The sequence below is a fragment of the Zalophus californianus genome, chromosome 6 (genome assembly GCF_009762305.2).
Source record: "Zalophus californianus isolate mZalCal1 chromosome 6, mZalCal1.pri.v2, whole genome shotgun sequence".
Lineage (NCBI taxonomy): Eukaryota > Metazoa > Chordata > Mammalia > Carnivora > Otariidae > Zalophus > Zalophus californianus.
Window position 1 is genome coordinate 106,480,688 of NC_045600.1, and position 24,316 is coordinate 106,505,003.

A 24,316-nucleotide genomic window follows, 5' to 3' on the forward strand; every position below is an offset into this window, starting at 1 on the left:
GTTTTACACAGTGGTTATTTCTGGGGCAGAAAATAGTGAAGAAAATGTTCATCCACTTAGTTTTTTCATAAAACCTCCTTGTTTGTTTTTGAAGAAGGAGGGCTTACTCATTGTTGCAGGGGCTGAGTAGGATCAGGGCTCCAAACATTCACCTCTCAGGTTTCCAGGGGAAGCTTGTCAGCCTGGGGGCCTCGTGGATGCTGGATGCTTCCTTTAGAGTGCAGCCTAGCCCACCACGTCCTGGGGCTCTTCCCAGCCTCACTCTCTTGATCTTGCAGGGAGAGAAAGGGAACCCAAGGCCCAGAGAAGGCCTTGGGAGGTAGAGGGGGCCTGGGCCTGTGATTTGAACAGTGGTTGAGGTTGCCGCTGGGAAAGCTGTGGGAGGAAACCTGCTTAAACAAATGTCCCAGGGCTTTAGGAGCAGGGCAGGTTCCCAAGTGGGTAGGGGCACAGAAGAACTCGCACCTGGAAGTTGAGGTGAGGGTGAGTGGGAAAGGCGCACGGTTCACGGGCAGGGGCAAGCGTGGTTAGAGGGGTGGGCCTGAACTGGGCGAGGTGGCCCCCATGGGGCTGGGTCACAGCAGGAAGCTGGAGGGCTAAGGCCGGAGCAGTGGCAGGCTGGGAAAGGCAGGCCGAGAGGCAGGGCCTGTCCCGCCCGAGGAGGAGGGGAGACGGTGAGCACGGGACAGAGGAGGGAGGGCGGCGATTGTAGAGAACAAAGGTGGGATGCCGACAGGCAGAGGAAGCAGCCTCTCCGGACTTGTGTGACGCATACTTCTGCCCCCCGAGAAGAGCCTGATTGGGCTGGGTCCGCCAGGGGGAAGCATGCCCCAGCCTGGTGGCTCAGCCGCTCGCTCTGGAGTTGAGTGATTTAGAGGCCCAGGTCTGCAAGCAGCTTCTTGTCTGCCCTTCCAGGTCACCGAGGGGGCCCTGTGCGGTGTGGGTGGGTCCCAGGGTGTGGTTCAGGCAGGGAAGACTCCTCAGGGTTTCCCTCTGCTCCTTGGACCCATCCCCTGTGGTCTCTGCAGCTTCCCAGGCAGTGGTGTTCTCCGGCGATGGGGGAGGCCAGAGCTGAGAGCCAGGGGTGGAGGAAAGTGGTGTTACATAAATTTGGAGAAAAAGAGGCTTGCTTGCCATGGGAATAGGAATCAGATCCAAGCAGTGACAGAGGCCGTGTGGCCACGCCTGAGCAGCAGCCTGGAGAGACGCCTCTGAGCCCACAGAGGGAGGAAAAGCAGGTGGGGGGCACCTGGGTGGCTCAGATGGTTAAGCGTCTGCCTTCGGCTCGGGTCGTGGTCCCAGGGTCCTGGGATCGAGCCCCGCATCGGGCTCCCTGCTCTGCGGGGAGCCTGCTTCTCCCTCCCCCCTCTGCTGCTCCCCCTGCTTGTGCTCTCTCTCTCTCAAATAAATAAATAAAATCTTAAAAAACAAGAAAAAAGAAAAAGAAAACCCGGGTGGAGGTGGGGGCTGCTCTCTGTTGGGGAGGGAGGAAGCAGGGGTCTGGTGCTGTGAACTGCTCATCGTGGAGGGCGGCCTGTGAAAGAATCTGTTGGCCCTGTAACGGGGTGTGCCATGTGCTGTGTAAATGCCCACCGCGCACCAGGTCGGCCCTGGCCACCATCGGGCGAGGTTACAAGCGCTGTGACGGTCACCACCGCCTCACTGACTGTCACTGACTGGTGGGCCGGCGCTAGGGCCTCAGAGGGGCTGGCTCCAGGCTGCAGGTGGAACAGGCGGCAGGGCAGGGATTTGAATACAAGTCTCTTTAGCCAGGCTGCCCTTTTGCTTGAGAACAGGGCGTAACCTGCCGAGGGCCCATTTGGGAGGTGAGGGAGGCCTCGGCTTGGTGGTCCAGGCACAGGGGTGAAGGGCCGGGGTATTTGGTGGCAAGTGTTGGAGGGTCTGGTGTGTGCTCTCCGAGCTCTGGCCTGTCGCTTAGCGGCCCCTTCTGCATCCTGAACACTAACCTCTGGGGTCAGGCGTCTGTCCTCTGTTTGAGGGCCACGACCCTATGTGGATGGGGACCAGTCGCTCCTCGGCGGCAAGTGTTTGTCGGGGCCTGTCCTAATTCTAGGTGTGGGGAAGAAACCGAAGACAAGTCAGTCCCTGACGTCCTGAAGTTGCCGATCTCCCCGTGTGTTTGAAGTGATTGCACAGGAGGCTGCATGACGGGAAGTGGCTGAGGGGAGCAGAGTTGGGTCATGTGGCAGGGGGGTGGGCGGGAGAGGACAGGCCTAGGTATTGGAGAAGGTCTGACTTCTGGTTCCAGCTGCACCCAGTTTTTGCTGTGTGCCCTGGGACAAGTTCCTAGACCGTTCTGGGCCTTAGACTGAAGGGGAGGAACCGGATTCCCTCTAAGGTGACTTCTGATGCTGGCATTCTAGAAGTCTGTATGTAGGAGACACAGGGAGGGGGCCAAGGGGTTGGGAAAGGTCTTGTGTCCTGTGCCATGATGAGGGCTGGGTCTTGGAAAGATCACCCCAGTGGCTCTGAGTGCTCGTGTGTGTACACGGTGAGTTCAGAGCCGTTCCTTCACAAGGATTTTGGAGGCTCCGGGCTGACAGTGGTGAGGCCCAGGCCTGCAGCTGGCAGCCCCGCCCTGGTGGAGCTGCTGGTGGGTGCAGAGAGGCTTGAGTTGGCTGAGCACTGTGCTTACGACTTGACCCAGCCTCTGGAACGAGAGGGGGGAGGTGGGAGGGGCAAGGGAAGGACTTACTGGGATACAAGAGGGTATTTTTTTTGTTTGTTTTTTTTTACTTTACCCTTGGAAAGATACTTACATAGACTCGTTAGAATCTGTTTAAGGATAAATACAGGCAAGAATATATCATTGTGCTTTGCAGATACTGCATTTTTTTTTTTTAATATACAAATCGACGGTTTGCCTCAGTCCCGTGTTGAGCAAGTCTATACCATTTTTCCAACAGCATTTGCTCACTTCATGTCTCTGGGTCACATTTTGTTATTTCTTGGATTTTTTTTTTTTTTAAAGATTTTATTTATTTATCCATGAGAGACAGAGAGAGAGAGGCAGAGGCAGAGGGAGAAGCAGGCTCCCCAAGGAGCAGGGAGCCCAATGCGGGACTCGATCCCAGGACCCTGGGATCATGAACTGAGCCGAAGCAGACACTCAACCATCTGAGCCACCCAGGCACCCCCCCAGTTCTTGAATTTTTGAAACTTTTTCATTATTATATTTGTTATGGTGATCTGTGATCAGTGATTATGCCTTGCCGAAAGCTCAGGTTAACCATGGTTAGCATTTTTTAGCAATAAAGTATTTTTAAATTCAGTTATGTACATTTTTTTTGGCATAATGCTGCTGTATACTTACTAGACTACTGTCTAGTGTAAACATAACTTTAAAAAAAAATACTTATTTGACAGAGAGTGAGCGAGCATGAGTGGAGGGGTGGGGAGCAGGAGCGGGAGAGGCAGACTCCCTCCTGAGCGTGGATTCCCCCCGATTGGGGCTTGATCCCAGGACCCTGAGATCATGACTTGAGCTGAAGTCAGCTCCTTAACCAACTGAGCCACCCAGGTGTCCCAACATAACTTTTTTATGTACCAGAAACGCCCCAAGATTCATTTGACTCTCTTTATTATGATACTCACTTTATTGCGGTGGTCTGGAACCGAACCAGCCAGATCTCCGAGGTGGGCCTGCAAATGCATTCATCTGAGAGTACTGAAGGGAAAAATAATAAAATGGGAATAGTGGTTCTAGTAGTTTTGACTTATAGGGATCTGGTTTTTTTCCTCTAATTCTCTAGATATTCTATAATAGTGTCTTTCTTACTTCTCTCAAAGACTGCCTGTCCAGTTTATGCTTTGCCCCTGGGTATGGCCTGCTTATTCAGTGAGTCTCATTGCTGATGTCTGCGCACAGATCCCTGGCCTGGGGACTTTTACCAAGTCCCAGCCTCATTTCCCCACCTGTAAATGAGTGACCCTGCTCTGTCCACTTTACAGGGGAAACGGGGGAAGAAAACATTTGGAAGTTCACCTCCCTCTGCAAAGGGAAGGACAGGTGAACTAGTAATGAGGGGGGCAGCTGGGTGGGAAGTGGGGGGGGGGGTCCGAGTGCAGGGGAGGGGTTGGGGCTGGTTCTGGGGGTACTGCCTTGCCTGGCCCCGGCAGGGACACGAGGGGCTCTTCTGGACTGACAGCTGGTTGCACCTATGGAGGCTATTTGGGAAATGACTTTCGAAAAATCATAAGGCAGCTCCCAGCCTCTGCCACGCATATTCAGAAAGCCCACAATGCTCTGTGCTTGGTATCAAGGTCCAGAATCGAAATTCCTGCCCCCCCGTCTCTCTGTAGTCTTTAGCCTGTAGCCTCAGCAAGCATGCAGGTCTTATTAGTTGTGTTTTTCCCCCTGCCTTATGATCCAACCATAGATACTCGTAAGGGTGATGAAGCAACGAAGTTTGAAATTCCGATTATTCGTGATAACTGATTACCTCCTGTGGGTCATGTGTTCAAGTCTGGATTCTCAGAGTGGGAATCCACTGACTTCCTGCCCTGCTTTTACAACAGGTTGCCATTTCCTCTCCTGACAATTCTTTCTTGAACCCTGAATAAGGGGGAATAAGGGACCCTGGTGTCCAGTGTTTGCAAGCCAAGGGCTGGCTATGTGATGGCTGCGGGTCTTGGGACTCATGGTCAGGGCTGGTCTGTCTGGAGAGCGTTGACCCTTCTGCTCCCCAGTCCACCTGTGTCAACTCCCTCCTTTTCTGTATTCTCTCCCCTGCAGATGTCAAGCCTTCCAACATCCTCGTGAACTCCCGTGGGGAGATCAAGCTCTGTGACTTTGGGGTCAGTGGGCAGCTCATTGACTCCATGGCCAACTCCTTCGTGGGCACACGGTCCTACATGTCGGTATGAGCAGTGGGTTCCATTTCTTGAGCATCTGGCCTGGCTGGGGATAGGGGTGAAGTGGGTGGCTTTTCCTGTGGAGCCAGAACCTGTGTGCTGGGTGATGGGCTTGGAGGAGAAGGAATTGAGGGAGGAGGCATCACTGCCCCTCCCCCAGGAGGTGGCAGCATCAGCATGTTCTCTTCTTCCCCCCATGCCATGAGCTCCGCAGGGGCAGCGATAGGACCATGGGGCAGGGGGGGATCTTAGTTGTCCCTAGGGGCTGGCTTGGGGCCTGGCATGTGGTAGGTGCTTGGGGAGTGCTTGGTGAGCAGGTTAATGTTTGGTTGACTGAATGGGTGGTAAATGGCTTGGGTGCTGCAGAGAAGGATTCAGAAAGGGGGAAATGTGACTCTGGGTGAGTGCTGGTGTAGAGGGGCATTAGGGTGAGTGGGGATCTCCATGGAGGTGGCAGTGAGTGCGGGCACGGATCAATCCGTGGGGGAGGCACAGAGGCTGGGGCATCCCAGCACATAGGGTGTTTTCTGCGTTCTCGTCCAAATCCTTGAGTGATCTCATTTGTTCTATGTGGTTGCCCCGTGAAATGCAGATCATCGCTCCCATTTTTAGAGTTGAGGAAAGCCAGATGCAGAGCCTGGATTGAAAGCCAGGTCTCCTGGCCAGTTAGTCCCCTTTGCTCAGCATGCCCTCACTTGCCTCTTGGGTCCGATTCGGCAGCTGCTTCCGGTCCCCACCGTGACAGCCACTCTCAGCATGACTGGCCCAGTGCTGACCCACATTTCCACGCCCTCCACTCCAGTGACACGCGGTCTTTCAGAAACATGAAACCAGTGGGCCCTTCAGCTTCTTCCCTAAGTGTCTAAGAGTTGAGTAGCTGGCATTCTGGGCCACTCACCTGCCAACTGCAAAGTTCAAAATCACTTAACAGGCCCTGGGACCCATTGATCCAGGGCTAGTGGTTTGGGTTTTTGTGGTTATATGGTCAGTTCCAAAATAGTCCAGTGTTTGAGTTAGTGAAAAATCCTATGGGAGATATTAATGATGTCCAAAAAAATGTACAATGGTCAGAATGAAGATTTTTTTTTTTTGTAGAGTTCTTGAAATACCTGTGCCATTTCAGTTAACGCTGGATAAAAATAGTGCTTTGTGTAGCACTATGTACTTTTTCCCTGACTCTTCCTGCCAGTAACAACCCATATTGTGTAGCATTTTGCAACATCTAACATATATTTGCATTTGGTTTGACCTTCTCAGTAACCCCTGTAAGGAGAAGCGGGTATTTTGTGATGTCTGTATTGTCGTCACCACCACCTTCATCAGCTTCACTTTATAGATGAGGAAACTGAGGCTCAGGATCATGTGGTTTACAAGTTGCAGAATTGGGACTTGAACATGATCTCCTGACCCCAGATCCTTTGCCTTTTCTGCTGTTCCATGTTGTCCAAGGACAGTCAGTGAGTCCGTGGTGGAGCTGGTCTTAGAGCTCAACTTTCCTGACTGTAAAGACCAGTGTTCTTTCTATCCACTGCACACCTCATTCGTGACCCATGTTCCAGAAGCCGCACGTTTCAGACCCAGGTGACAAGATGAGCCTCGCAGGCTGGGCTTTGAACCAGCTACTCTGCACGTGCAAGGCAGTGATGAGGCTGGGCAAAGCTGGGGGTGTGAAGCTGGAGCCCCAGCTGAAGCGGCAGCTGGGGTCAGGTGGGCCGGAGGCTGTTAGTTGAGGGCAGTGAGGAGGCGTGGGTCAGAGCCCCAGGAGTCATCCAGGATTTGGTGAACACAGTAGTTGGAGACAGGTCAGAAACCAAATTAAAGCAGTTAGTGGAGGTCCTAAAGAAGGTAAAATCCATCAGCAGCTCCAGGGCCAGGGCCAAGACCAAGCAGGGCAGCCCACTCCCTGCAGTGCAAACAAGCCTCAAAGGGGCAGGGATTCTTGAGGCCTCCCTTTGAGCCTCCATGGGGATGGGCCTCTCCCTCTGCTGAATGGGCCTGGATTAGCTCACAGGTGATCAGAACTGTCTGTGTCTCCTGCAGCCAGAAAGACTCCAGGGGACTCATTACTCGGTGCAGTCGGACATCTGGAGCATGGGGCTCTCTCTGGTTGAGATGGCGGTTGGGAGGTATCCCATCCCTCCTCCAGATGCCAAGGAGCTGGAGCTGATGTTTGGGTGCCAAGTGGAGGGAGATGCGGCTGAGACGCCACCCAGACCAAGGACCCCTGGAAGGCCCCTCAGCTGTGAGTGGCCTGGTGTGGCCCCCGCTTGGACTGGGAGCAGGGGGGTGGGGACCTTACTCTTTTTTGGGTTTCTGGAGGGCTGATTCTCTGAACATTCTCCCAAGACTGACTGCCTGTCTCTGGATGCCAGGCTGGGGCCAGGGCGGGAAGCAGAGCAGGGGTCTCCGGGTGGGTGTTAACATTACTGTTACTACCAACATCTTCTCACCCTTTGTTCAGAGTGCTGGCTCTGTTCCTGACACAGCATTTAGTACTTTATATGCACTATCTGAATTTTAAAAAATCATGACATCTTTTAGGTAGATTTTTTTTTTTTGAGATAAAATTTACACAGCATAAGATGCACATTTTAAAGTGTACATTTCAGTGGATTTTAGTATATTCTTATGTGTTGTGCGACCATCACCACCGTGTACTTCCAGAACATGTCCATCACCCTAACAGAAACCTCACCTCCATGAGCAATCACTCCCATCTCCTCCCACCCCCTGGCAACCGCTAATCTACTTTGTGTCTCCATGGATCTGCCAAGTATTATCTAATTTTAATAGCGATCGTGTGTGAGCACTATTATAATAATCTCTATTTAGATACGAGGAGACTGAGGCACAAAGTGCCTGACTTGTCAAGACTGCACACCGTAAACGGCCAAGTCTTGAGTCCTAGGTGCTGAGCGCTGCGCAGCATGGCCTGCCTTTCGGATCACGCATACTGAGAAGTAAACCTAGTGCTTGGAAGATCCAGGCCCAGCCACCGTCTTCTGATGTACTTCCTGCTGGGGCTTGTGTGACCATGAGGACCTGGTGTCTGCCCCTGGGAGGCTCTCAGGAGAGAGGGAATGTATGAAGGGAGAAACAAGAGGAGGGCAGGGATAGCTGATGGTGGTGGGTCACTGGAGGGGCTGCGGCTGTGGCCCCTGAGGCTGCCCTGGGACTCTGGAGGATAAAAGAAGAAACCCAAGTTCAGGGAGAATTAAAACTGAATCCTTGAGTTACTTAGTTATTACCTTATTTACTCCTGTCTCAATGTAAGGAAGGGAAGAAGGGCAGACATGATGATTATCCATCTCCACTGTAGCAAATTCAGTACTAAGCTTAGCAGTCAGTGGATTTGCCTGAGGTCGCAAACCTTGGAGGTGGTAGAGCCCAGCCTCCTACCCTGGCTGGCCAACTGTGTGGCCTTTGCTGGACCCCCCTGTGTTCAGCTTTATCTGTGGCTCTTGTGTCTCTGCTTATCATCTACGACCCTGTTCTGGTCCCCAGGACCCTTACTCCAATCCCTAGCCTCACAGTGGCAAATAACTTCCTGTTTTTTTGAGAAGTGTTTTCTTTTTTCTTGTTATAAAATCTGTAGCTTATGGAATGGACAGCCGACCTCCCATGGCAATTTTTGAGTTGTTGGATTACATAGTCAACGAGGTAAGTACTGCATGGCTTCTTTGACTTTGGTATTTGCTTCTATTAAGAGAACAGTTTATTTGATTGGGATACTTGTGAGTTGTTTGCACAGTGAGGCTTTTTGGGCCCCAAGGGGATTCTTGTATGGCATCATGCTCTTGGAATGGAGTGGCTGGTTTAGAGGTTACAGGTGTCCCTTCCCCAGCGAACATCTTTGGGTAGCTCTGAGTTTCTCTCCCTTTCTCATTGTCAGGAGCCTCGAGTGTGCCCATTCCATTCTTACTGCTTCATTCACCAGGCATTTCTTGGGTGCTTACTGTGGGCTGCATGCGCACTGCAGGGTGATGGTAGGGATGAGGTGCAGTCCACAGATGGAAAAACAGAAGTCCCTAGTCGTGAAGACTGTTAGCTTCACATGGGAGGCAAGACACACACATACATACCTGTAGGATAGGGTCTTCTCTGGTAAGTGCCATTAAAAACCAATAGATATAAAAAAAATGACAGTGTAGAAATAGTATGGAAAATATTCACTGTAGATTGTGTGGAAAACACTACAAAGTACTATGTATACGGTGATCAAGTCTAATATGAAAAAAATTCTATGCATGTATGTGCATATAAAGTCTGGAAAGTAGTATGAAACTGATTCGGGGTGATGGAAGTTTCTTTTGGCTTATTGCTGCTGGCTGACTTTAATGCAAAGAACACACATTATTTGTGTTTAAATTAAAAGAGGATCGAGGACGCAAGAGACCGACCAGCAGTCCTCCAACCCCGGTTAGAGGGGGCGGGAAGCGGTGGTGCAGAGGGTGGGGCAGGGCTAGAGGAGCAGGGCTTCGGGACGGGATGTTAGGTGGCAGGGCCAGCACGCCCGGCTCAGGGGCAGCCTGGGTAGTGCGTGAGAACCAGCTCTGTGAGGCTGGGGAGGCCGCTGGGGTACACAGTAAAAGGCATAGCCCTGTGCTCTTATTTAAGAGACAAGAGGAATGACTTTTCATACTTCGTACTGTGCTCTAAAACCAGACCTCAAAAGGGTCCCCTTGTCCCTTACAAACTCAACAGGGAAAATCCTGTTTCACCCCAGCATCACTGGCCAGGGAGGTTAATTGACCTCTCCTTACTGTCCAGCTTAATGCTAAGCACCATGGGACATGCAACAGAAGGATGTGATCTCAGCTGTTTAAGGACTCAACGAGGCAGAATGGCTTGCGTCTGTGGTGGTTAAGAAGGCCACCCTCTACTGCTGGGACCTGAGCTGGGGGGGCCACATTAAGACAGGAGATGGCCTGGGCTAAATAAGCCGCTGCCAGTCTCCTGGTGTGCCCTGCTTGCTTCTGGGGGGCCAGCTGGCTTCATTATCGTCTTCGTACAGGTGAGGAAGCTCAGGCACCAGGAAGAAAAGCTCAGGTGCTTCCCACCCAGTGCTCTTTCTTTACCACCCACACCTTCCAGGCCACCGGGCTGTATGGCAGCAGGTGTGGGTGCCTCACAGCCCTGGCTTTGCCCCCCATCCTGCTCAGGACCAGCCTGGCCTCGGGAAGCCAAACTGTCCGTCTCTCCCTTGAGCGTTCCTTTTCCCCCTCAGCAGCAGCAACAGTCTGCAGGGTGCCCTGAGAGCTGGGTTTTAGTTCCTGACTCAGATCAGGCTCACTGACCTGCTGTTCTGGTAAGGCCTTCCAGGCGAGAGGGTGAGGCAGGGCTTTTAGGTGGTGTCAGTGTCTTAATTTTCAGTCTCAGATCGCCTGTTGGTCTGGGTTGCACAAGGCAGTGCCATCCCGGGCACAGTCTGGGAGTGTGCTCATTAGGAAGCTGCACTCAGACCCAGCACAGGTTGCGCGGGGGTGGAGCGCATGAGCCAGGTGCCCCAGGGCCCTGTCCCATGTGACCCTGCATGACCTCCACTGCATACCCTGGGAAAACAGAGCTGGTGCCCGTGTCCTTGCACCAATGCCTGCGCACGGCCGCATTCCTTGAGTGAGGGTGCAGGGAACATTCCTTCCAGACTCAGTCTTCTGTCAGCCACTGTTTTATTATTAACCTTGCTCCACTTCTTCAGGTCTCAGAAAAGGGCTACACATTTTATTACTATTTAGGTAGCTTCTGTGACGTGCACAGGTGGGGGTCTGCATAGCCCCCTAGCTGCGGCCGCTAGTAATTGCTGGGTATGTGTCCACGCCACACCGCAAGGTTTACAGTTGGGAGTGTCATGAGGCCCTCCGCAGCTCAGAGAACAATAAACTAAGATTCACCGAGAAACAGTGATTTGTTTAGTCACTAGACAAGAGAGTGGCAGAAGACAACCTGGGCCGTAGTTCTAAGTGTGCGTCGTGAGACCAGAGGTCCCACCTGGCCCCCCAGGCCTGCCTCCCCATGGCTGTGTAAGGGCAGCACCGCGCCGAGGTCTGGGGGGGGGGGGGCAGTTTGTGGGGAATATGGGTGGAGAAGGAAGCCACGCCTTTCTTAGGTCTTGACATGTATTTGCAGCCTCCTCCAAAACTGCCCAGTGGAGTATTCAGTCTGGAATTTCAAGATTTTGTGAATAAGTGGTAAGTCCCCTCCTTGCCCTCTGCAAGAGTACGCTGCTTTTGTCAGCCTCTCCGCCCAGTCTTGGGGAGCAGAGCTCTGCCCTTTCCCCTGCACTTCCAGAGTGCCACGACTTCGGGGACTGGTCAGACGACGGCAGTGGATGAAGCTGCAGCTTTCGGCACCTGCTCTGCAGGGCTTGGCATGGTGCCTTTTGGTCTTCGTTTAATTCCGCAGGCATTTGTTAACCTGCGGGCGTGCCGCTCTGCCAGAACAGAAGGCGGAGAAGGCTCAGGCACTCCTCAGAACCTGCGGGTGGGGGGGGGGCAGGCACATAAGTGCAAGCAATTTGAGGGGAAACCAGCGCCAGGCAAGCTCTCTCACCTTATCTTTTTGTTTCAGCTTAATAAAAAACCCAGCAGAGAGAGCAGATCTGAAGCAACTCATGGTAAGTCCACTGATTTCCAATTTGTACACGTCCTGTTTATTCATTTGTCCTCCCTCAGTCTACCTGCCCAGTACTCCGAGCCCATTCCCTGCTCCGCCTCGGCCGCTGTGCTCCCGCCGCCCCAGGGGCTGTAGGATCCCGAACAGCGGCCCCCCCGTCTCCGCCGGGCAGCGTAAGGGCCGAGGGGAGGGCAGAGCTCCTGTGCCCAGGCCCCAGGGGAGGAGCGCAGGCTCTGGGTGGTGCATGGGAGCTGTGGCCTCACAGCCTATGAGATGAGCAGCGCAGGCTCTTGCAGCAGCTGCTGGCCCAGGACAGGGTCTGGGAGCTCCTTCCAAGAGAAGCTCTAGACCCAGGACTCTCAACCTTTCCTTTGGGTTTTTGACCACCACTTACTCTGTTTCCTTGCACATAGGTTCATGCCTTTATCAAGAGATCGGACGGGGAGGAAGTGGATTTTGCAGGTTGGCTCTGCTCCACCATTGGCCTTAACCAGCCCAGCACACCGACCCACGCAGCCGGTGTCTAAGGACGTGGGAAGCGGCGAAGAGTGAGTCCCCTGCCCAGTGGTGTGCCATGTCGCTTCCGGGCCTCTTGCCCACGCCTGTCTGTTCAGACGTGCATCTCACCTATGACAAAGGATGAAGAACACAGCATGTGCCAAAATTCTACTTGTGTCATTTTTAATATTACTGTCTCTATTCTTCCTGTTCTCTCCCTAAGTGGATTGGCTTTGTGCTTGGGGCTATTTTTGTGTATGTCGATCAGCACACGCACAACGTTGAATTACAGTGAAACTTTGGTGACCGTGGGTAGTCATTCTTACTGAAAATTGCACTGCTCTTCCCTCACCGTGACTGGCTAGCTGCCTGTATTTTCGGGATTCTCTGACACTTGGTGGTACTGCATTCTTGCCAGGCGTACCTTCTGTTTGAGCAGGAAGGGGCCTTGTAAGATCCTTCACAGGCAGTGCATGTGAAGCATGCTTTGCTGCTATGATAAAGAACATCAGAAAGTATGTATCATTTTATTATATTTTTGCTTTTGGTGTAGAATGAAGCAATCTCTATCAAAATCTAGCCAGAGCCCTTCACTGCCATGATAGCTGGGGCTTCACCAGTCTGTCTACTGTGATGATTTGTAGACTTCTGGTTGTATTTCTATATTTATTTTTAAATATATTATGTGGGATATTTAGTGGTTTATGTCTCAAGTTTGAATTAGTGTTTCTAAAATGGTGGTTACTTTGAATGTTACAAATGGATCAAGGCATTAAAATACGAGATTTCTCTTTCCCCAAATCCAAGTACTGATGCTATTGTAAACAAGTGTGTATAGTGCCTAAAAATTGTATGAAAATCCTTTTAACCATTTCAATCCAGATGTTTAACAAATCTAATCTCTTATTCTAATAAATATACTGTCAAGTTAAAAGGATGGAAAAATATGTCTCCTTTTGGGGTAGGATTTTCAGTGTCTCTGGTACACATACACAATAAAGTCCAATGATTTAGCCAAGCCTTCTTGTGAGGGCACAGGTGGAGACGGGAAGGAGGCTGGAAAGCAGAAATGCCATAGTGAGGCCAAGTTCGGTGCTCTGGGCTTTAACGGATCCGTGACTCCAAGTTTTGGACTTTGTCCAACACTTTTCTCCACTTATGTGTGAATCTTCCAGCTACCTTTCCTGTGGCCCTGTGACTAGATCCCCTCTCTTCCTGCCATTTCTACACAGGGAAAAGCAGTAGGCAAGGTGGGGTTGGGGTGTCACTGGCGTGCTCCCAGGAACACTCCACTCTTGGCCAGCCTGACTGGTGTGGGAGCCTCCGCCCAGGACATCCAGTCCCATGCTGGAGCAACTGTCTCCCTGCTTTCACCAGTGACTTTTTTCCACTTTCCTGGAGAGGAATGGACCTGGTGCTGGCTTTGTCCTGTGAGGTAGCACTGAAGTCACAGGAGACAAAGCCATGTCCCAACTGACCACAGATGCCTTTTCTGCCCAAGTGACTTTCGGAACTTGAGGGACACGTGATGCTGCCTGGGTGGCACCTCTTCCATCATTTTCTTCGAGACGCAGCTTAGAGAAAACCAAAATAAACATGTCTTTAAAAAGATAAGGCCTGTTTTGTTTTCAAACTAAAAGCAGGACCTGGGTAAAGCTCCTGAGTTGGCAGTTCCATTCTGAGCCTACCAGAGCTTGGAATCCAGGCAGGGTTTTAAAAACAGCTCACTGGTATATATACGGCTGCCTCAGCCAGTCCGTTTTCTCTTGCTGTGAGGCCAACGTCGGTTCTAAGCCAACAGTCTAACCTAAACAACATCCATTCAGACCAGGGTTTAAGACTCGCACCCTGTGTCTTTTGCTAAGGGACAGGATACAAACCGAGGTCTCGTTAAAATGTGCAAACTGCATCTAGGGAGGAAGGTGTCACCTAGAGTCTAATAACTGGATTTGAATGCTTTCATGTTTAGTGTCTTTTGAGGGATGTTGTACGTTCTCTATTTACATACAAAAGTGTGTTACATTTTGAGAGTCAAAAAGGTTTTTTTCCTGGTAATTTTTACCAAGAATGAGGTTACCTGCCTCAGTCTTGCTGTTTTGAGGTCCCTATGTCAAATCCCTTCCTTAGACTCCCTCTTGCTGAGACACCAATAGCTGTGTTTTTGCATGATACCTCGTTAGCACACCACAACCACCTGTGAAAGTGCTGGCTCAGGTAGGCAGACCTTTGACCGCAGGACTCTTGAGAGCTGCCAAGAGTTAAGAAGGCAAGCAACCAGTCAGCAGTAGAGCCAGAATTCACAGCCAACTCTTCTAGCTCTCAAAAACCCCTGTTCCTATTTTAAATAAAATAGCTTGATTGCTTTTCATTGCAAAAGTTTTCACACGGTGTTTTCCAAGAAACATGCTCATTTAAACTTCTATTTCCTTTAAGAGTAGCTCAAAATAACTTTAATGAAATGTTGATTAATAAATATACTCATATTCTTTTCTGGAACAGTTACAAAAGAAGTTTTGCTTGAGGAGATTCTTTGTGTTGTTTGGCTTTTCTGTTGCTTGGGCAGGGCAAATTTTATAAAATTAAGCAACTACTTAACTGTATATTCACTGGAAGAGGGATAGTATGCATAAGTGAATCTCAACTACAAGTACTAAGTTTTAATAACTGTTATTCTGTAACTGTCATTATTACAAAACCCCAATCTCCCAGGCATAGTGATTTAACAGCACATTTCCTAAGTCCAGCAATGGGTTTTAAACCATCCTGCTGTATTTTTTGCCCCAGGGGAGGAACTAATCCTTTTCTCTGTTACTATCTGGAAACCAGGAAGCTGCATGACAGCTCTTTATCTGTACTTTGTTTCTAAGCACATTTTACTAAACATTGTGATATCTCAACCTACCTATGATGGCAGCCCTACAAAGCCCTCCGCAGCACAGTATTCCTACCTGCTCCACTGAGAGGTGGCGGCAGCTTGTGTTCTCTAGTGGCCCTCTGTGCTCCTCACTTGTCATCTTTCTCTCCTAAACTGTGGCCTTGCTCTGCTCACAATGGCTCAGTGGCATGCAGACAGCCTTTAATTGGTTTTCTTAAGAGGCAATGTTGACTGGAAAGGCTGACTTGTATTTAAACTCTGCCCTTTGTGCAAATGCCAGACTTTCTCAACAGCATTTTAGAGGAAATTTTGTTTTGAGCATAATTACTAATACAGTCACAGCACCACCCATATTGCTCAATGCTAAGACACTGCAGCTCTGCTTTTCCGTATGTCACTAATTTTTGTCAAAGCGTTCTGAAACTTGAGTTCTTGATGGAACCATTTTCACAACTACACATCCTAAAGTTCTTCCTTGTAAAGCAGGCCAGAGGGCCTATGGAAAGAATTTTTTTTGAAGAAACAAAAGTTCCTGAGATGTAGAAACTTAATTCCTCTAAGCTGGGCTCTTCCCTACTCTGCTTCAGGAATCTGATTCTTCTTCCTCCTCCTCCTCCTCCTCCTCCTCTTCGGGCACATGGCTCCTTGTGCTCAACTCCAGTGCAGTTTGGTTGATTGATGCTTCATTGTCTACATGCACCAACATCTGCTTTAGGCAAGGACATTATGGATTAGTAGGAAAGATGCTGGCCTCAAAGCAGCAAATTCTTAAATAGGTTTTAAAATCAAATCTCAATTGCATCCTCATGCCCAATATTTATCAGGAGGTAAGGCCACTTCCTATTTCTCCCCTGACCCTCTTACCCCCACCTCCCCATTGCCAAAATGGGAGGAGAGTAAATGCCCTAGATTTGACAGAATGTTACCTGATCTACAAACATGGTTCATGCCGAAGATTTATGCTGGCCTAGATGTGCTACTTTCAAATGGTTTTAGATGGCTTAAACACATCTGGGAGAAAAAGTGCTCAAATATGGTATATTTAGAAAGAAGAATATTGTACCATTTTACTCGCGGACATTAGCAGGAGGAGATGTTGAGGACTGGAATTCACTTGTTCGCACTATGCTTTGTAGCTGAAGCTACACTCTTTCTTAAATCCCAGGCTTACTTATTCATGAGGCAGTGGAAGTTTTTGACAAATGCCTGCAAAGCTCTCCGACTCTCCCTGGGTTCACTGGAGTAACTAGAAAGGTCAGATGACTAGGATGGTGCGGGCAATACAATGGTACCTCATTAATCAAAGTGTGACCAGCTGGTAGAAAGGTGGGCTGTTTCCTGTCTATAACAGTGATATGAAATAACCAGTTCATTAAACTAGAAAGCTCTCACAAGCAATTCCCTGAGTCCTCTGGGCTTGATAATGTAATTTACAAAAATTTTTGGCCTCCAAGCAGCACAAGAGCAGAATGCACTTTGCATTCTCTCCCTAGGCCCACACTTGATTCAACTTACATCATGTGACTGTTCAGGTGCAGGTTTAGAAGAGAGTATCTCATCCCCTCTCCTAGAACTAATCATTGATTGGAGGGCTAGTTCTTCGACCTAGAAAAGAAGAGGTGAGGACACTCTGCTTACTATTTCACTGGGCTACTGACATGGGTAAAATCTGCTGAGCATGCTGTCAAAGGCGAGCATCATGAGGAGACGTGAAAACAGTGTCACCTCTGTGCAGCTCTAGAGGGAAGGATGGGGCTCTTAATCTTTCCCCACATTTTTAAGGAAAAGAGCCAAGAAAACCTCCAGGCCTTTCCCTGGGTGTACAGGTTCATTCCCCTAGATACAGCAGATTTGGATAGAAAAGCCACGTGTGCCCTTAAAAAAGCCAGGTGTCTTCTGATTCCACAGAAGGCCGATTCCCTAGACTCTAGATTTCTACCCAGTTAATAAGAAAGTGAAGGCAGGAAGAACGGAAAGTGGAAGTGTTTCCCGGAGCATAAGGGAACAGAGGCTTTAGAGGTCCTGGTCACCAGCATACACTACAGACCCGCTGGGTACTTGTACAGGTACTAGTGGTACAAACACACAAATAACTGCAGGCCATTACAACTGTCCTGAGGAAAATAATATTACTTTGATATGTCATAGCTGTACAGTGCTTTTAGCTTACAAAAGGCCTTCAAAACCCGCATCTCATTTGGGCTTAAAGATCCTGAAGAAGAGTTCTTACCAGGATCATCTCACTGGGGCTAAAGAGGGTGGATTAGGCCCAGGTGTGGGAAATGGCCCAGGTGCACCAAATCTCGTCCAGGCCATGGAGTTCATAGCAGCTGCCACAATTAAAGCTACTGGGAACTCTGCGACACCTCTTTCCTCAGGCCCTGGCTTGCTTGCTTTGCACAACGGATCTACGCGTCTCTTCTGGCTTAACAATACTGGTGGAGCTGTTTCAAGCGCCAAAAGCAGCTAGTAAATGGTGGCTAGCACATACTGAAGGAGCTGGGGAGGAGGGGGTCCGGGACAGGGAGAGCCTGGTCCGGGCTTAGGGAGGTCGCACTTGCTCAGCGCAAGATGTGCGGAGCACCTGCATTTACAGGTGTTGGCGGTGTGGCGGTAGCCTTGCCACACGTACAGATCGCTGGACCTCAGCCTAGGCCTGCAGGATCAAGATTCTCAGAGAAGTGGGCCCGCAATATCAAACACGCTCCCAGGGGCTTCTCAACCACCAGGTGGACGCCGCCGACGCCTAGGGTTCGCAGGGCGGCGGCGTAGAGGGGCAGCGGGGGTGGGGGGGTGGGGGGGTGCACGCAGGGTCACCTTGAGCCGGTTCAGCTGGTCGTGCAGGGCCGCCTTCAACCGGAGAAGCGTCTCCTCCTCCTTGCGCAGCTCCTGAAGCCGGCTCAGCATGGCGCCTCCGCCCGCCCGCCGTCCGGCCCAGCGCTCGGTAATGACGTCACTAAGCCCGCGTTCCCGGAAACCAAGCCGCGGGCTGGGCGGGGCTAGCGCCACGTGGGTCAAAGCGCTTCCGGCCGGCGTCCGCACTCTCGCTAGCTGCTTCGCGGTCGACCTGCGCTGTCCCGCACAACCCCGGTTTTTAACCAAAAAACCTAAGTTAAGTAATCATCAGGAATCCTAAAGCACAGGACGTGGAGCCATAAAGAACTCGGGAGATAAAAACGGTCAAGTACCCAGTTTCAAACGCTTTTGAGCAGTACTCCCAGCATCGAACTTTAGTTTTTTGCAACTTAAAGTTGTTTTAAACGCCATAAAACCTGCAGACGCATCTGAGGGCAGACCAAAACCACGAGCATCTAGCACAGAGGCGCACGAGCCCTGTTGATTTTTGCAGGCAAAGATTCCTGGCCACGTTAAAGTGGTTACCAAGAGGCTGCGCAAATTAAGAGCAGGAAGATTAAATTGGTGCTAACAAATTCAAAAGGGATGTGGAGCCTTTAAATGCTAAGGAACAGAGATCTTCTGCATCTGCAAACCAGAGGATACATCACCTGGATGTGTACTTAAAGGAAACAAACCAGACGCAAAACAAGACCCTGACAAGAGACAGGTCAGGACAGGTCAACTGTTAAGGTGGTAAGACATGCTGACAAAACAGGGTAGGGAAAAAAATCCCCAATATCCTTTTGGGTACACTTCTCTGCGGTATACTTGGTCAACGTATCCCTTTACCAAAACCGCAAACCCAGGTAGTTCTGAAACTCATACTGTGGGTCAAAATACTGAAGGTAGCACTTCCTCTAATAACTGTACTCTTTTATCACAGCAGGTTGTAATAACCTTCGTGGAGGAACCATCAGTTTCTTTTTGCAGAGCCTCAATCTATTCTGCCCTCTTGTGGTACTGAGAATAAAAAACCTCATGTAATTTTACCTATTTTCCAAGGCGTGTTTTTTGTTTTGGGGGAGAATTCTTTTTAAAAAAGATTTGAATGAGCCTGTGACTGAGCATGTTGAGGGAAGAGGGAGAGAATCCCAAGCGGACTCCCCACTTAACTTGGGAGACCAACACTGGGCTTGATCCCATGCATGCATGAGCTCTTGACCCAAAACCGAAAGTGGATGCTCAACGGATTGAGGCACCCAGGTACCCCGAGGAGTGCTAAATCTTCTAACAGCTGCTGCACATTTGAGAAGTCTTAACCACTTGTTTTTCAAAAACAGTTCCTACAAATTGGATTTTATATCTGGATTTATGCAGCATTCTTCTTCCCATTCAACTGCGTGATTTACTATGAAGGCAAGGCCCTGTTTTACACCAGACTATAAAATGGAACCAAGAGGCCAGAATTATGGGGGAACAAACAAAACTCTAACCAAGATTCACAAACACATCCAAAAAGTCGTGTTTTTCACTGGCTTTTGATCAGGTCTTTATTCAAAATTAGCTGTCCAAAATGATTTGACTTTTATAGACTTAACCTAAGTTTTTAGGCAGTAGGCTTCTCTGCAGTGGGTTTCTTTTCTGCAGGCTTCTTGTCAGCTGCTGGTTTCTTGGTAGCTGCAGCCTTTTTCCCCACCACAGGTTTCTTCTGCTTCTTCACACCAACAGCCTTCTTTCCTTTCTTCCCAACCACAGGCTTCTTGCCTGGAACCCCCTTCTCATCTGATTTGGCTTCTAAGGCTGCTGCTGCCTTATCCATTCGGAGTTTGTGCTGCAACAAATTAAGAGAACTTAAGAATCCTATCTTTCTAAAAAAAAAAAAAAAAGTTGACCTATCATCAAAAACCAAATTAACACTCACATTCTTGGCCTGGCGAAGAATGGTATTCCGGCGCATGGTCTTTGCATATGGGTTTAGCTTCAACATGATTCTCAGGTTCTTCAGTGGATTCTTCTTCAGGACTCTGCGATGAATCTTCTTGCTGTAAAAAGGTAGTACCGTTAGTATTTTATTCACATTATCCACATTTTTGAAATAACCAATACTATGAGGCTTTAGCAAGAGCAAGTATCACAACTTTACCGTGGTGCTCGGAGGGCTCTTTGGATCTCTGGACTTTTCAAGATTCTGCTAAGGTCTGTATTAAGCATCTTATGCATGGGAAGGCTGAAAAGAAAAAAATGTTGAACAGTAAGATGCTCAATTCCTATTTCTCAGTAAACACTGAAACCCTCCAGAGTTCCATCAGAATTTCCATTACACTACCACCATTCAGAATATCTCACCATTATACAATACTGAATCTGTACATAAGGGAAAATAGCCACATAACATCATCCATTATTTAGAAAACATGCAAACGAATTCTGAATGTGAATATCCACAGCATGAACATCTGTGTTCAATATATGAACACAAAGAACACTCACTTGTAGTTACTCTTGAGGGAGGCAGCCTTACGCCAAGTGCCATACAGATCGTCTAACTTGCGGAAAGCACTTTCAGTCCAAATGCAGAAACGTCCCACATGCCCACCAGGAGCAAGTTTCAAAATGTTCAGTTTGCTTACATTAAGTAAAGTAATTCCTTTTGAAGGGAAAAGAGAATTAGGGAGACTTTTTTAAATAAAAGACACACAAATCACGTTTATGACTTATGGCTACATAAGGTACATGAGAACTATGTTACTAATTAGGCAGTTTCAACCATTACTGGTGTACTCATTCAGCTGAGAATCAGAAGTTCCACAAAATCATGTGTTTCAGAAACACGGACCATAAAGTGGAATCTCATCATATAAAAGCCAAGTAAGCTTGCATCATATGGGCATTGAAATAAGCAATACAATTACCAGGAATGTTTCTGAAGGCCTTGATGATACCGTTGTCTTCATTGTAGATGATGCAGGGTCCCCTGCGCTGGATACGACGGCGGTTTCTCATTTTGCCCTTGCCAGCTCTCATTCGCTGAGAAGCATAGACCTAAAAAGAGAACATTTAGTATCTTAAGATATGAACCCTGCGACTGATCTTCAAAGTTAAACTCCACTTTACAGATGATGAAAAGGAGCCACAATAAATTGCCCCACATTCACACACAGCCGCAAATGGCAGTCAGGAGTCAAACCCGTTATAAGGTTTGAGTCCTTGTTCTCCTATGCACTGAGTTACACTGTCCTCCAGACATCTTTTTTAAGTTTAAAAATCTGACGACAAATTTGTGTTAAGGACCACCAAAATTTGTTCATTAAGCCTACCTTTTTGATATCATTCCAGGCTTTAAGTTTCTTAAGAAGCAAAACAGCCTCCTTGGTCTTCTTGTAGCCTTCAACTTTATCTTCAACCACCAAAGGAAGTTCAGGAACTTCCTCAATACGGTGACCTGACAATGCCAATCAACACCAACAAATACTTGGGTTACCCTGACTTGTGAAAAATCGAGAAACATTTCATGAAATCCACAAAAGCAAAATAACGTATGAAGTGCCAAATCAGAATTCCCACAAATATCATGTGTTTCAGAAACACGGACCAATTAAGTGGAATCTCATCATTTTGACAGTTTAAAATAGAGTAGGGACATGATTAAGTTTGAGTGGAAAGTTTTCTAATACACGAAATCACCACATTCCAATTAGTTCACCAGTTATTACACAATATTCACTGATGACTTTACTATAGATTGAAGTAGAACTATTATTTAGTAGAGAGAAATTTAGTCAGGGACTTTGGGATGAATAGAATCTACACAGGTTATTATTAACATGAATGAAATGGGTCAGGTGGAGGGGGAAAAAAGGGTATTTTGTCCCATTCCTGTAATACAAAATATACAAACCTTTAGACATGACCAGTGCTGGTAAGGCTGAGGCAGCCAGGGCAGAGCAGATGGCATATCGCTTCTGTGTTGTGTTTACTCTGCGATGCCAACGGCGCCAGGTTTTGGTTGGTGCAAACATGCGGCCCCCACGACACATCTATTTTCCAAGTTAAGAATCACATTTCCCAAATTTTAGGAATTAAAAAAGGGGTATGTCTTGCTCAGTAAGAATTTTCGTCACCCTTCTGAACCAGCTTACTGACAGCAGGCAACTGTCGCTGAGAACAGAGTAAGACGCAAATTACGACATCATTGCAAGCAAAACTTCCCAATGCCAAGCCCCTATCTGCCCAGGGCAATGTTTAACCTAAACACTATTGGTATGTTGGAAATATTTTCAAAACTGCTAACATGAATAAACCAGGCCCAGTCTGATAAATTCCACAAGAGCTGACCAATCCAGAGTAAAACAAAGGATACATTTCCAAAAGCACCCTGGCCAGAACGGTGAGTCCCTCCGCCTCGAACTCTGGGAATTCGAGCCACAGCTCTGCCAGTACCCCAAGACTCAGCACTGGTTTGATGACCTGCAATTGGGAAGAAATACAAGTTTTAGCTATACTCAACCATCTATCAACCTAGGACTATTATGCAGGATAGCAACAGCATCAGAACATCCAGGAAAATCATGCTGATTCAGAAACACGGACCAATGGAGTGGAATTTCATCACTGCTGTTAAGTAGGTCTTAAAAAATATCAACCCTTGAAAAATCCATACCTGCCAATTCACTGACAGCATACGGCTGTCTGTTGTTTTTGCGCAAGTTGGTGTGAACAAAGTTCACGATATCAGGTCGAATGGGAGCCTTGAAAACAGCAGGCAAAGTAACATTTTTGCCAGATGATTCCCCCTTTTCGGAGTACACAGATATCAATGGACGAGCACACGCCTGAGAAAAAGAAAAAAATACTTATGTTGACAACGTCAGAGACACTATTCTCACACATCAACAGTATCTTTATTTATTTTTAAAGATTTTATTTATTTATTTGAGAGAGAGACTTCGAGACAGCATGAGAGGGAGGAGAGTCAGTGGGAGAAGCAGACTCCCTGCTGAGCAGGGAGTCTGATGTGGGTCTGGATCCCACATCCTGGGATCATGACCCGAACTGAAAGCAGTCGCTTAACCAACTGAGCCACCCAGGCACCCCTCAACAGTAACTTTAAAGACTGAGTTACAGATGAGATTTGAATTTGGGTAGATAGACAACACTTAGGGCTGAAACAAAGGCTGTTATCAACACACCATGTTTATTAACTTCAATAAATTCTTATACTTAAAAGACATTTAGAACCTCAAAATCCACCACAAAATTTATCATTCAACTTTCAACCCAGGCTGTACAAAAGAAAATGATCGAAAGTCTACCACAGCTCTACTTCAGATTTCTGCCCTTGGCCCCCTTCATCCCCAACATAGCTCATGAAACTTACCAACAAAAATACTGGTCCTGTTACTTCCTGCTCAACCTCCTCCAAAGACTCACCATCTGAAAATAATCCTACTAAAGTTTTGAGGATGGCCTATATAATCTGCTAGACCTCCTCTCCCATAATCTTTTCCAGACATCACTGTCCTTACACTCAGGGCCATACCCCCTTCTGCCTCAGTAATCATTGTCTGCATCCTGAAAAGCCACAGCATGCCTCCCCACACTCCTTCAGATCACCTTCTGGAAAGTTTCTCTCATCACTTTAAGGCCCAACTACTGCCTCCACTCCCATTCCCCATGTTAACAGCAATTACTACCATACAGTATTTCGGTGTTATTTTGTTCAAATTATGATCCAAGCATCACAAGTGTTTGTCTTTTTTTTCACTGAACTCCCCAGGGCACAAAAACACTACACAACACATGTAACAAACATCATTTGTGAAAATGCAGTTCAAGTGACATTAGTCCTACCACGAGATAAGAATTCGACGATTTAGGGGACACCTAACAGCAATTTTTAAAGAGAAGCTTTTGCAGAGGCAATTCTTAGATGAACACAGACGAGAATTCAGAAAAACGTGGATATACAAGTCTTTCTCAAGATCTCTCTCGAAACACGAAAATATTCCTTATTTAATAACATGTGAAAACACAAGGCCCAAAACTGATTTTCACCTCGATTCAGCCTTAGGCCCCAAGAGTTTCCAAGTTGTCAGTAGAACCCATACCTTATACGATCCAAGGAAAACTAGAATCCCAAAGGTTCCTCTGCACTTAAGAACGATCTGGCGTCGTCCCGTGCTAGGACGCCCACGTTGCCTCTAAAATGGCTGCCGTAAAGCCACACTACCCAGCTCCGAGCCACAAACAGACGCCTTTGACCCTCATCCCATTTTCCTCGCTTTCTCTCCTGAAGATTTTATGCCCCAAACCCCTAACCCATTCCTGCCGGGACCCGAGAGCAGGGAAAAGCCTACCAGACAGAGGTTCCACTCACCATCGCGGGGAGAGGAGAGGGCCACGCTCCCCTCAACCCGGCGGCTCCTACAGGAAAAGGAAGTGCTTAGCACTTCCGCTCTATATGTAACCTTTAACTCGTCCGCCAACCTGCCCCGCCTCAGAACCAATCCAGAGACACAAAATATCGCTTTACCACTCTATAAAAATAATAAATAGCGTGTTATTTCTTTACATGCATCAAATTAAGGTAATTGATAACAAATACGGTAATTTGGTAAC

General features: G+C 48.3%; 3 protein-coding genes and 4 non-coding genes across 11 annotated transcripts in view; 1 reads left to right on the top strand and 6 right to left on the bottom strand.

Moving 5' to 3' along the window:
- Nucleotides 1–12,922, top strand: part of MAP2K1 (mitogen-activated protein kinase kinase 1) — a 79,184-nt gene extending 66,262 nt beyond the window's left edge. Inside the window, exons 6-11 of one of the 2 annotated variants that reach the window (XM_027569794.1) lie at nucleotides 4,757–4,881; nucleotides 6,916–7,117; nucleotides 8,471–8,535; nucleotides 11,002–11,063; nucleotides 11,443–11,488; nucleotides 11,901–12,922. In XM_027569794.1, the coding sequence (XP_027425595.1) occupies nucleotides 4,757–4,881; nucleotides 6,916–7,117; nucleotides 8,471–8,535; nucleotides 11,002–11,063; nucleotides 11,443–11,488; nucleotides 11,901–12,014 (614 nt within the window). In that variant the 3' untranslated portion in view covers nucleotides 12,015–12,922. The remainder of the gene's footprint in view (nucleotides 1–4,756; nucleotides 4,882–6,915; nucleotides 7,118–8,470; nucleotides 8,536–11,001; nucleotides 11,064–11,442; nucleotides 11,489–11,900) is intronic. The other variant, XM_027569795.1, reaches the window with a different exon arrangement.
- Nucleotides 11,071–17,821, bottom strand: SNAPC5 (small nuclear RNA activating complex polypeptide 5). Of its 4 annotated transcripts, XR_003515658.1 has the most exons (4): nucleotides 17,678–17,821; nucleotides 16,376–16,465; nucleotides 11,882–12,114; nucleotides 11,071–11,349 (listed from the first exon to the last, which is right to left on the bottom strand). XR_003515658.1 is itself a non-coding variant. In XM_027569797.1 (3 exons), the coding sequence occupies exons 1-3, from the start codon at nucleotides 17,765–17,767 to the stop codon at nucleotides 15,444–15,446; spliced, it is 303 nt and encodes a 100-aa protein (XP_027425598.1). In that variant the 5' UTR covers nucleotides 17,768–17,821; the 3' UTR covers nucleotides 14,413–15,443. The 4 variants fall into 4 exon arrangements, 3 of the variants coding, with proteins under 3 accessions (XP_027425598.1, XP_027425597.1, XP_027425599.1); XM_027569797.1 differs by lacking the exons at nucleotides 11,071–11,349; nucleotides 11,882–12,114 and adding an exon at nucleotides 14,413–15,566; XM_027569796.1 differs by lacking the exons at nucleotides 11,071–11,349; nucleotides 11,882–12,114 and adding an exon at nucleotides 14,413–15,569.
- A 1,396-nt stretch (nucleotides 17,822–19,217) lies between these two features.
- Nucleotides 19,218–24,287, bottom strand: RPL4 (ribosomal protein L4). Its single transcript, XM_027571682.2, has 10 exons — nucleotides 24,075–24,287; nucleotides 22,359–22,530; nucleotides 22,059–22,165; nucleotides 21,597–21,735; nucleotides 21,016–21,140; nucleotides 20,611–20,740; nucleotides 20,189–20,345; nucleotides 19,842–19,925; nucleotides 19,620–19,740; nucleotides 19,218–19,529 (listed from the first exon to the last, which is right to left on the bottom strand). Exons 1-10 carry the CDS (start codon nucleotides 24,075–24,077, stop codon nucleotides 19,305–19,307), a joined length of 1,263 nt encoding a protein of 420 aa, XP_027427483.1. The 5' UTR covers nucleotides 24,078–24,287; the 3' UTR covers nucleotides 19,218–19,304.
- Nucleotides 20,491–20,560, bottom strand: LOC113910662. The gene has a single exon (XR_003516164.1). It is a non-coding gene; the product is annotated as a small nucleolar RNA SNORD18 (small nucleolar RNA).
- Nucleotides 21,246–21,317, bottom strand: LOC113910661. Its single transcript, XR_003516163.1, has one exon. It is a non-coding gene; the product is annotated as a small nucleolar RNA SNORD18 (small nucleolar RNA).
- Nucleotides 21,797–21,895, bottom strand: LOC113910716. Its single transcript, XR_003516211.1, has one exon. It is a non-coding gene; the product is annotated as a small nucleolar RNA SNORD16 (small nucleolar RNA).
- On the bottom strand, nucleotides 22,243–22,314 carry LOC113910663. The gene has a single exon (XR_003516165.1). It is a non-coding gene; the product is annotated as a small nucleolar RNA SNORD18 (small nucleolar RNA).
- Nucleotides 24,288–24,316: the final 29 nt, after the last annotated feature.